The sequence below is a fragment of the Erpetoichthys calabaricus genome, chromosome 13 (genome assembly GCF_900747795.2).
Source record: "Erpetoichthys calabaricus chromosome 13, fErpCal1.3, whole genome shotgun sequence".
In the NCBI taxonomy this organism is placed as follows: Eukaryota; Metazoa; Chordata; class Cladistia; order Polypteriformes; family Polypteridae; genus Erpetoichthys; species Erpetoichthys calabaricus.
The window spans coordinates 89,337,973-89,350,859 of NC_041406.2; the positions used below are offsets into that span (position 1 = coordinate 89,337,973).

At 41.7% G+C, this 12,887-nt stretch overlaps 1 protein-coding gene across 1 annotated transcript in view; it reads right to left on the reverse strand.

Moving 5' to 3' along the window:
• Positions 1-3,302: 3,302 nt before the first annotated feature.
• The window catches only part of znf407 (zinc finger protein 407), a 562,885-nt gene continuing 553,300 nt past the window's right edge, over positions 3,303-12,887 (reverse strand). Inside the window, exon 9 of the mRNA XM_051935698.1 lies at positions 3,303-5,315. Within this exon, the coding sequence (XP_051791658.1) occupies positions 4,045-5,315 (1,271 nt within the window). The 3' untranslated portion in view covers positions 3,303-4,044. The remainder of the gene's footprint in view (positions 5,316-12,887) is intronic.

The window sequence follows — 12,887 nt, forward strand, 5'->3', positions numbered from 1 at the left end:
TCCTTCGTTAGCCCCCATACCCTTTTACTTTCTGGTTTATTCCTCTCTTTTTACCCCCTAATTTTCTGTTATTCTCTTTATTTCAACCCCATTTATTTTTTTACCCTTATTTCTTAATCTCTTAAAGACAACCGGGCTATTCGTTCATTGACCCCAATGTATTTTTTTTATTTCAACATTCTGAGTTCTGCTAAGCAGAAATCAAACAGAATCCCGGCAAGTCAATTGGAATGGCCGAGCCTCGGAGGGCAGCTCACTGAGGGCCGAGGGTCTCGCGTCTGCTCAGAGGCTTCACGTTAGGCTTGGGTGACCATGGCATCCCCACTGCAGCACGGCACCGCGAGGAGAGGAGAAGGCGGCCGGCTGGCTGCCAGTCCTCCTGATTCAGTGCATCTGCAAGGTTACAAGCGCCCCGCACGTAACCTTTCTGGCGCGGCCTGCTATTCCCGACGTGTGTACAATCAGATGTTCTGGTTTGACACTGCAAGCTACACTGGTTTTATGAAGGATTAAATGCCACCTGAGACATATTTATCCTACATAAATCACTAATGGTAAACTGCAGCATGTCGGTGTCGACACCCCCGAGTGCAGCTGAAAGGTTAACCAGCCACGCTAAGCCTGGCGGAGCCGGAGGACGCAAAAAGGAAGAAAACCGGATAGCGGGCTGCACTTCCTCCTCCTCCTCCTCCTCCTCCGTCGTCGTCGTGCCAAGGCAGCTCTCTCTTTTAAGTGTGCTGGGTATTGGATTAAAAATGCAAATCGGCCTTAGCTAATATATACAGAAGTGCCGTTAATTAGGAGATCAAAGCCGCAACAGGATGTCAGACAGCACAATCCGACGGTGGAGAGCAGCAGTCCTCCTTCTACACGGCTGAAAATTAAATGGAGCTCGGCTTTAGAAAAAGGAAAAAAAAAAAAAGGACATTTTTAATTTTTTGCCTGAAAATGTTCATATTTTGATGTAGAAAGCTCAGGTGTGTGTTTGGAGCACATTGTCAGAATCTAAAAATCAACGAAATCACATTAAGGGCAAGTCCTAGGAAGGCAATGGGATTGTCATCCATGGTGAGTGTTAACTAGTGACACTTGGCGGACAAAGGAAGAAGGGGTGCTAAAGTGACACAGGACAGGGGATGAGCCCAGCAGGGTCCCACAGTAGTTACTAGAGGCCCCACAGTATATTAAAATTATTACTTTATGGGCACCAGAATAAGAAAAATCCCCCAGACCTGCCATACGGACTCAGGGCTGTCATGGCTACCAACGGACACTCCGGCGTTGTCTTGGCTGTATGCTTCGGGTCATCGTCATGCTGAAAGGTGAACCGTTGGCCCAGTCTCAGCTTGTGTGCACTCTGGTGCAGGTTTTCTTCAAGGACCACCATGGATTTGGTAGCATTCATCCCTCCCTCAATTTTGACCAGTCTCCCTAAGAAGCTCCTCCATTATATGGCGCTGCTGCCACCACCACACTTCACTGTAGAGTTGATGTTAGGCAGGTGGTCTTCATCAGAGATTGTGCTTGGACTTCTACCCAAAGTGCTGAATTTTTTGTCTCATTAAATCTCTCAGAGTCCTTCCAACTCTCACACGCCTTTAACTCCACCATAAACGCTTGATTGATGAAGTTCTGCCGAGATGGTTGTCCTTCTGACTGGTTCTCCCATCTCAACACAGGACCTTCTGAAGCTCTGTTAAGAGGGAGTGACCATTGGGTTCTTGATCACCCCCCCTGACCAAAGCTCTTCTTGCCTGGTTAGTCGGTTTGGGCCGGATGGCCAAGTCAAGGAGGCGTCCTGGTGGATCCAAACTTCTTCCATTTCCCAATCATTGAGGCCACTGTGCTCCTGGGAACACTCGTATCTGTAAAAATGGTTTTCTCCCCTCCCCACAATTTGATCATGGAGGCCTACAGAGAGTTCCTCAGACTTCACCGTTTAGTTTTTGAGCTGAAATGCAGTGTGAATTGTAAGACCTTCTATCCACAGGCAACACGTGTGCCTTTCTAAATGATGTCCGATCGATTCACTTGGACTCCAATCGAACGCTCGACGCATCTCAAGGAAAATTCAAGCACAACGACCTGAGCACAAAACATTTTGAAGGAGAGATTTCAGCTTTCATGACTTTTACTTCATTTACAAGCCTTTCTGAAAACACATTTTCACTTTGTCATTTTGGGTTATTGAGTGTAGATTTATGGGTAAACATTGACAATTTAAAATGAAATCTTCAACACAGTAAAGTATGCAGAATACTTTTGTGAATCTCTGCCGTATGAACGCTTTCTAGTGGCTCTCATTCGTGTCTCTCTGACTACGCCGACTCTTGGCTGGCCTTTTTTGTTTTGGTACCTTAGTCTTTTGGCCTTGCTGATCACAGAATTCTCTGATTTCACTTTTCTTTTTCTCCTTTCCTTTTCTATTTGTCCTCATGATTAACCGCATCTTTGTCCTTTGAACGTCTTATTTCAGCTTGCTAAAATATTAACCGAGTAATACATAACTTAAAGAAGAAGATGCATTCCAGCACTTTAGTTCATTACAAGAAACTCTGATGCTCAGTAGGATGAATGTACTGATGATCTGGAAGGGGTTTGTCACCAGTGCCACCACTCTCGCCACCCATGGCTCATTCCCCGTTGCTCTCCATTGCCTTTTCCCGACCTCACGTTTACGCTGCCGGCTCCACAGCCCACTGCAGTGCTCATTGCGGGGGTCACAGGTAACAACATCTGCCTCACTTTCCTCAATTCTGTGAGTCAGTCCATGCTGGAATCCTTAAGGAAAATCGCTGGCGGCCACAATTCCTGGCGGCTCTTGAACGTTTGCTTTCTGATCTTCTCGCTCTGTTTCTATTATTTCACGTCCTGGGCCTTGTGTATGAAATTCTTTGACTTCTGATCACAATCTTGAGTTTAACCCCCGACCGTGTTCTGTCTCCTGATTCCAGTTCCTCATATCAGGTGTCATCCCGTGTAGTTCAGTACACTTGCCACGTTTGCTTGTCATTTTTTATCTTCTTCATACTGTAATTTGTCTCCCATCTCTCAAAAATGTGCGGATTTAGTTAAACAATGATTCTAATTGGCCTGTGAGGGGGAGTGTGCGCCCTCTCTGATGGACCAGCGTCCCATCTGACCAGGATAAGCTGCAGTCCCTACAAGCTAGAACTGCATTAAGCAGGATTGAAAAAATTCAATGGATGGTTAGAAAAAGATCAACGAGCGACATAATTCTAGTCGATGAATACTTTCTAAAACGTACCTTTCAAAAGAGAAACAGCAGAACAATAAAAAAATCACTCATTTTATTTATTTATTCAAAGAAAGAGTTATGAATGTGGATGTTCAACCCAGCACAAGTGCTCTATTAATTAAGATTTACAGACGGAAGCATGAATGATTACAAAACGTGAGCAGGGCCCACGGAAAACACAAAAGGGAGTGGAATCATCGTCAAATTGTTTATTTATCTTACTCCGCTATTTCAGAATTTGGTAACAATAATGAAAACATAAAATGCACAGCCTTCCTTTTTCCCATAATTCTTAGGAATTGAAGAAAAACAAAACAATATAGAAAATAAAGCCAAAAACCAGGCATGAGATCTCTATAAAATAACACGCAGATTTGATGATATATAAAACAATTTGAGAGCATATGTCAGTCGGGTGTTTTCTGCTACTTACTTGGTTTTTTTTTTTTCATTTAATGAAATTTCAAGAAAATCACTTCTGGCTGCGCCTTCGTGAAAGTGTCCCACCTTTACAAAATGATTTAATTATTCACTTGACTTTACCTTCATGAGGGACAAACGTAGCATCTTTCTTAATGAAGTTGAATTGCCTCAAAATATTTTTCCTTGTCACAGTAAGAATAAAAAATATTTTCATTTCTTTTCCTTTCATTCATATGCAAGAATTGTTTTCATCCTGGTGAAAATACGATGGATTTCAAAAATGTCCCTGAAACATTTTATTTTGTTTTTACTTGATCCTGACCACCTTCTGTTTCTGCCAGTAATGTGTCTTCTCCATTTCTTTACTCCACGGCGTCGCTCCCATGAGAGGGGATGTGCTCTTGAGACTGACCGTCCATGAAGACTTCGACGTCAGTGACCGTCTCTTCTACAACTGCTGTGGTGATGGTGTTGGACTCAACTGTTTCATTGCCACCGTCGTCTTCTACAGTGTAGCCTTCCTCTTGGCACTGATCTTGGCCAGGCTCGGAGTACATGGCTCCTTTGACTTCCAAGGCTCCATTGCCAAGCTCTGTGACTATGTAATGGGTACTTCCTTCCGTGAAGGTTTGACCACATCCTTCAACCATGGCGCGTGCGATTTCTTCTGTCACGATAATCTGTGAGATCTCTCTGTCTGAGCTGACCATGTCCACATCTTCACTTGGTACCGTCACTGTGCTGCCACTTTCTTCTTGCATTATTAACTGGGGTCCATCTCTTGCCACCATGTGAACTGTTCCTTCATTGTTGACAATTACACGAGTTACACCTTCTTCCATAAGGTGGCCAGCTGTAGCCATGTCACAAACTGCAAACTGCACCACACCTTGTACCACATCTTTATAAACAAGCGGAGCTGACCCTTGAGGAGATGGTACCTCTGATGACTGCACAACCTGGGTCACCACCTCCATGGGCTCTGTTCCCTCCTGTGCCTCTTGATAAATGTGAATGGCTTCAGTCATTGCATTGCTGGAGGAATTGGTCAATGAACCCTCAGTCTCATATCTGTCTACAGTAGCCTCGTCTTCCGGCCCAACTGTTGAATCCCCCTGCTGCTCTAATCGATCTTTCATCGCCCCAATCTCTGTGACGGCACACAAAAGGGCATCCAGTGCTGAAGCCGAAGGTGCCCCTTGAATTGCCACATCCTGCCTGGGAAGCATTTCTTGGCCATCTTCACTGGCTTCCATGGGGGTTTCTACCACCACAACCTGGGTGGTGCCTGCTGGTATACGTATCTGGCTAGGAATCATGTTGCTCATATGGGCTGTATTTCCACTGGTGGTGATCACTTGACCATCTTCAGTGATGTGCACCACTTCTGCTACCTGACCAGCCATGGCCAATGTCTGAAGGGTTGCTGCCGCTGACTCCTCGGGGAGGCCTTGAATTATGATGACCTGTTGAAGGGGCTCAGATTCTGAAGTCTGACGTTTTCTGGAGACTTGTGGTGCTCTTTCACTGGCGGGCACCGGTTCTTCATTTGCTGCCAGAAACGCATCATCTGTCTGCACAAAAGTGGCACCCTGACCTTTAAGACGGCATTCAAAAGATTTGGAAACAATACCTGTTGAGATACGAAAAGAAGAAAAAGACATTAAAAACTGTAACAGGTAAGCTATTACCGTACATCACTGCCTCCTTCAACAGACAGCAAAATCTAAAAGTGCAATTTATCAGATAACATTTCCAACTGAGGTCAATGTCCATAAAATAATTCATGGCATAAGTATTCACCTTGACACCTCTGAATCATCACTGGTGCAGCCAGGTGGTTAAAGAAGTCACCTGTCTGGGGTTTCAGTTGATTGTACTATAAATGCACCTTTGTGTGGAAGGACCAGCTTGTGATCAGTCAGTATGGGGGCCTAACCTACACAATGAAGACAAAAGAACACAACGAGCAACTCCATGAAGAGCACAAGTCAGGGAAAGAAGATGAGAAAATGTCCAAGTCACTGAATCTCCAGTTAAATCAATCATTAAGAAATGGAAAGAGTAAGACATGACTGGAGCAGACCAACCACAAAAACTGGGTGATCATGCGAGAAGGCAGCTAGATAGGGTGACCAAAAAGAGACCTCTTTGAACACCGACGGAGTCACAAGCTACAGTAGTTTAGATTGGCAGGGCTGGGCAGACAATAACTGTTGTTTGGGTGTTTCACCAGTTGCAGCTTTATGGGAGAGTGGCAAAGAAAAAGCTACTGTTTAAAAAAAATAATAACAGAAGGCACATGTGAGACTCTAAAGTCAGCCGGAAGAAGATTCATTTTGGCCATCAATCTAAATGTTAATGAAGTGTGATGGTGGCAGTGTCAGGCTGTGGGGATGCTTCTCTGCAGCAGGCCATGAAAGGCTTGTGAGGGTAAAATTAGCGCAGCAAAATATGGAGACATCCTGGACTAAAGCCTGATGCAATCTTCAAGACACCCATGCCTTGGGAGAAGACAACAAGCCCAAGTATCAACAACAATTTATTTCTCGTTTAGCCCAAAATTAAACAAGGAATGCCTCAATGGGATTTAACAAGCCCTGTTTTTGACAACCTCCAGGCCTTAAGGCCAAAGCTATAGAGGAATGGCTTCAAAACAACAATGTGAATGTCCTCAAGTTGCTGAGTCAGAATTCAGATCTCACACCAATTGAGAATTTGTGGCTGGGCATGAAAAAGGCTGCTCACTTCCGATCAACATGCGGCCTGACAGAGCTTGAGCGGCTGGACAGTTGAACAGTTGGTACAGCCATCTGAAAGGACAAGTGTCTGTATCTGTATATCTGTGCTGGGGTTAGGAAGAAAAATTAAAAAACAGGCAAAACAAGTAAAAGAAGGGTGAAAACAATCAAAAATGACAATGGAAACACCAAATAAGGGTCTAAAAATGAAGAACATTGGTGTTATCAGCCTATTCTGTTGTCAGACGTCATACACTGGCAACAGCAGCATGGCAGACACTTTCTTGTAACGAGGTTTATAGCTGTAATGCTCTGATAACCTTGTGTGATGGGCAACAGACGAGTGAAAATAATAAATCGATGCCCACGTCGGAAAAATAAAGCCTCGACATGACTAGGCTGAAGTCACTAAACCAGGCCACTGCAGTAGAGTAGTTGCGACTCTTCAATTCCACCCGGGGGGGTAAACGTTAACAATATATAAAGTTATTGTCTGTTTTTACCTGCATTATTATCAATCTTTAATTTAATATTGTTTTTTGTATCAGTAAGGTGCTGCTGGAGTATGTGAATTTCCCCTTGGGATTAATAAAGTATCTATCTATCTATCTATCTATCTATCTATCTATCTATCTATCTATCTATCTATCTATCTATCTATCTATCTATCTATCTATCTATCTATCTATCTATCTATCTATCTATCTATCTATCTATCTATCCATCCTGCCAACTACACTAAAATTTCTATCTATCACCACCACATTTTCTCTATAAGAGTGGTCAGTTCAATGAGCGACGCCGACAGGAAGTGGCAAAAACAGGTGGCTCTGTCCGTAGAGAATAAGGCTCGCGTATTATCTATCATACCTGATCAAATGGATAACTCCTGTATCAAATAAAAAACAAGAGGTCTACGTTGATTACTTCGATATTTATTTATACATAGATGTGGTTGTGTGTGCATTGAAATAAGTTGCAAGTAGTAAAGACAGTGCAAGATGCTATAAAGGTTAACGGGCGTATGTGTTTCTATAAGTTTCTATGAAGCAAACAATAAACACACTTGCACTAATGTGATACTTTTGTGTGTCTATGATAAGCTGGACTGTTGAAATTAAACCGGTGATGCCCTGTGATAATGCAGAGTGCTGCCTCCATTGTCTTCCACTGTCTACCAGGCTCGCACCAAGCCAATGTAAGATGGCACAGACAGAACGTCACTCCATTTCATGCCTAAATGCTTACCTCACTGCAACCACCTTTTATTACACTGAGTTTTACCGGCCTGTCTCTTCCTCTTTCTCCCTCTTACTCTACTTTACACAAAGCAAACTAAAGATAAAGACCCGCTTAGTTTATTTTAATGCAAAATAAGAACAACCAAGGTTAAGGCAGTGAAGGAAAGCTGAGCACGTAACTTTGGTGCTTTTCATATTTATGTTTTATGTTGGTTCCTTGAAATGCCAATTGATGCTTAGGTATGAAAGAAGTAAATCAACCATTCCTAACCTGTACATTTCCCAAGTGGTTTAGGGATATTGATTTTGTTCTGTGCCTCAGGCCTCAAAAAGTTTAATTGTAGTTCTGCTTTAACATTATGTGGTGAGGTTGGGTTGACTCAGTTTATTTACAAATTATTCCACTAAAAGAAAAAAAAAACAATGAATAGGCAGAATACAAACAAAAGAAGGGAGTGCAAAAATCACAACACATGGGATGTATAAAAAATCAAGTATATGTTAGCCGCTACAACACCCTTTCACCACCCGAAGGAAATACAGGAATTGACTTCAAGGATGTTGTCCTCGCATGTTTTATCACCAAGGTGTGCCATAAATAAAGGCCGAGGCTCTGTGAAATCACTCGTTCCTTACCCTACGCACACAACAACATTCTACAAGATGCTGCACTAAGTGACGAGAATTTAAGGCAGCAAAAAGCAACAAAATCGCACATCTATGAGAAGTGACAGGGAAATATGCCATGCTGCTCAGCTACCCACTGCTCACATAACAACATTGTCAATGTGCCAGTGTCCCCTCCTTTAGCATGCCTGGAAGTAATGGGGAAGCACCTGAAACCAGGCTGCCAGCCTGCCCCTGATTCTAGGTGGTCCCTGGTGTTACTAAACAGGCAGATTTAATCTGCCATTACTGCAGAAGCAGAATGAAAGCATATCACTGGACTATATCAGATTGGTAAGTTTATTTGGACAAGCAAACAAATAAATTTGAGTAGGATAGGTTCATCTGAACGTCAATGATGAGACTCAGTGGTGAGTGAAGATGTACCAATGAACATTTTAAAAAAAGAGCACAACGGTAAATGCCCCCGTGTTGCTGCCCTTTGGTCTAGTGTTGGTACCTTTATGGCTTCTGTCTTTTATTACCTCAGACTGTACATCCCTCTCTCTATGCAACAAAGGCTATTTTCCCTCAGGATGGTCGCTGGCAAATCAACTTTTAGAAATCACCAGATTCTCTTTCTTTTAACACTTGGAAGACATCTTTTCTCAACCTGACCTGATTAAAGCTTTCAGCAGCTAGGATTAATGGGGCAACTGGGACCAGTGTTGCCCAATGGCATCATTTTGTGGATATAGTACAGCACCAAATATCCAGCCATCCTTGCTGATAACTGTGTCCCATAGGATGTGGGGTCTCCTGGGATGGCGGCGCCTATTCTCTCCTCCTTAATCAGATCTGGCATCCTGATCCTCATACTGCCATGATGTCATGCTTTTATTTAACTTTCGTGCTTTTTCTAATCTCTTTTTGAGATCTAGCACTCATTTTGAGGATTTCTAGAGTGCTTGAATTCTAATTTAACATTAGTTTTTGATTTAAAGCTGACTTCTGTTTTTGCTAAATATTTTCTGCCATTTTTTTCCACCATTTTGTTTGCTTATGATTGCTGCCATTTTGTCTTCTTGTTGTTACATCAGCATCCTGTGACCTTAAGTTAACAACTTGACCACTTAAAAGTTTGTCTTTCGCAATCCGAGTTTATTGATTCAAAACAAATTTTTGACAAACATCCTTTCTTCAAGTAACATCTCATTGCTAAAGCCCTTTATGGTTTTTGACTTGTGCTTGTATTTTTGACCTCAGTTTTTCTCTCGTTTTGATATTTAGAGCAGTCGATCTTTATTTTATTTTCGACTGCACCTTTCCGCTCAGTTTCTCCTTAAAATCCTTGTTGACAGCTCGTCAGCATAGGGTGTGGATGCGTGGGGGGGACATCATTATATTGGTTTTATTTTTCCTTTTTACATAATTTCATAAATATTTTTTATTACAAGAATTGTTATTGCATACTTGTATTTGATTGGTTTACAGTAAATACTTAATTGCAAATAAATAAATATAGAAAATAAAAGTAAGTTCTACCGATGACAACCAATCAATGCTTTACACACATACACAAAACAATGGTTCTGCATTAAGGCCTGGAGCACAGGCATACCAGATGTTGCACAAAATACCTAAATAAACCTCTCTAACATTAAAATGTTAATAACAACACTCAGGTTGTCTTAAACTTTTTTTTTTTAATTTTCTCTTATAAGCTCAATTTAATTACTTACTGTATACAGAAAAAATTTGCTTAATGTAGAATGTGAAATTGTCTTCACGCTGAGGGCTGTAAGCCTTTTTCCAGCTGAGGGGCCAGACCAATTGGCCCTGCAGTGTTCTCTATACCCTTGGCTGTATGTGCTCATGGGCAACCTGAACTTTCTAGGTCATCAACAGGATTAAAATTAATTACATGTACTTCCAGTCTGAGCTTTTCCCAGCTGGGCTATGCAGCACTCCAAACCGCCCCAAGCCCCCTTCATTGTAATTTAAAACAAAAGCAGGTCAATAGCAGGAACTAACTGATTTTCACCTATGACTGTGGAGGATTTAGGATGGCACTAAAGCCACCAAGAAAGCCAACATATGCTCTTTTCATTTCATGGGAAAGAAGTTAGCACTCTGATGCTCCTGTTTCACAGAAGGGTGGGATCCTGATGCTGGAAAAACAGCTCTGCACGTAGAAAGTTATTTTTTCAATTATTTGCTGGCCTTGGGTTGACCAGCAAACACCTGGCTGCGTGGTAGATTGCGCCGCTACTGGATGTGCCGTGTGTGTAGTTTGCATGTTGTGTCCATGTTATTGTGGCTTACCCTTTTTCACCTCAAAGCTGCTCAATGTCTAAACTTGAGTCCATTTCAGTTTATGTAGTTCATTGACATAAGCAGCAAGTGAATGTGATCATCTCACATTACTTAATGCTTATATCTGTATAGCTGTATTTTGTCAGATGATGATAATGTCAGAAGGTATCACAATGATCTGGTGCCAATCATGACAGACCAGGCACCAGCATCCAATTGTTTAATTGATTTTTTGTGGTACAAATATTGTTAGTGAGGTAAGTGTGAGTGTACACATACTGTATGGCCCCACCAGAATTTTCATGCCTAAAATGCCACCATATTCACAGTATTTGAACAGCCCATCCACGGCAGGTTACTCTGAACTGAATTAGTTAGTCAGAAATGGGTGAATGGATAGATGGATGGAGGTATATGAAGCTTCTGATGGTTCCACCCTGAATTGAAGGTAACACTCACCGAGTTCAGCAAGGAGGATAGAAAACAAGGAATAAAGAATTCCCAGCTTGTGCCGACTCCAGTACGGCACTCCACAGAGTGATTCAGAATCCTCTCGGAGTGTGCAGACATCAAGGCGAATTCTTTACAGGATCTAATGTGCTGACTTAACCCATCTGAATCCAAATGTGGGCTCAGCCACATGCTAACCATTTGGGTAGACAGCTGAGAGTTGTTAACGGTGGGGTGAAGTAGCCATTCCAATGCCTTTTATAAAAGTGATTACAGCTCTGCCTTTTTTTAATTCAGCAGTTTAATAACTTCAAGTGCTGTCAGAGTCACTTTGAGAAATGGCCTCCATAAAATGTAGCAGCCCCAATCAGATTATACAGAATCCACCATTTCAGCTTTAATGAATTAATAGTGAAAGATGCAGAGGTTCAAGAGTTTTGAAAACTAATGGGAGTGAGTGATTTACTTTACTGAAGATGTATCCTTCTGGGCATGGAAATATCGAGCTGGCTAATTTATTACCGTTATTAGCAGCTGGTTGTGCTAAAATCCCGGGGGTACAGAATCCCAGATCACCACTTCAGAAATCCTGCATGTGTTATAATATTTAGGTTATTGTCATGGGGTGGTATGCCAAAATGATGTAAGGCCTCTCCTGATTCCAGATCCAGAAGATTATTAAACAGAAATAAGAGTGTAAGGAAAAAAATGAGAAGAACAAACAGCTACTGCAGATTGATCAGATGTGATGTCAGTACGGGACAGGAGCAGAATTGAGTTGGATAAAGATTCGGCAGATGAATTGAAACCAAACCAACAAGGGATGGGTCCCAATTGGGAAATCAAAAAAAAAAAACAAAAAACCATGGGTTAATATGTGTGACAAAAATAGAGAGGGCAGGAACTGACAATCAATAAACAAACATATAACCGGAGGCAATACATAAATCTTAAATTGTAGTCAAAAAGCAGAATTCGAAACATTTCATAACAACAATTCAAGTTTTAGGGTTTGGGTTCAGTCCAATTAAGGACAACCAGGAAGTGCACAATGCAACCATTATACTCTCACCCCAGATATTTTTTGCACTGCAAACTTCCAGTTGACTTTCCCTTGCAACAGTACAGGAACTGTCCACAAACCCTCCTCAAAATGATAGCACCCATAAGAAAAACAAAAATGCCATTGTTGGAGATTGCTACTAATTTCAACATTATTGATGTAACCACAAAATTTATTGACTTCTAAAAGATCATTTTAGAGGTCAAGGAGACTTTAAAAAAAACAAAACGCAGAAACAAGAGCCTGATCATGGAAGTAGTGAACGCAAAACAGTTTTTAATTTAGTCAAAACTAACCACCTCTTCTCTTTTCTCTAGACTTACCTTTTGAAGAATGGACAAGACTGGTGAGTGAAGGTGTGTACCTAAATAACTTGGGATGTGCAGATGATACGGCTCTATTACTAAATCAGAGGAAAAGCTGCAGAAAATTGTTTACAAAATATTTAGTGGAAGTGAGAAAAGAGGTCTGAGGATCAATTGCAAGAAGTCTAAATGTATGGCTGTGTCAAAGAAGAGAGAAACTCCTATCTACAGTATCAAAGTTACTACTACGGTGGTCACACAAGTAAATAGGTTTCAGCTGTTTGGGAAGCATGATAGCATCTGACAGATTGTGTGATTATGAAATCAAAAGGTCCATCAGTATGGCTAAAGATGCCTTCATTAAGCTGAGGAAGGATATGTGCAATAGTGAGATCAGTAGAAAGGCTAAGATCGGGATTCTAGAGTGCTGTGTCTTCCTCTTCTCACATATAGATCCATGTGCTGGACAATTTCACCAACTAT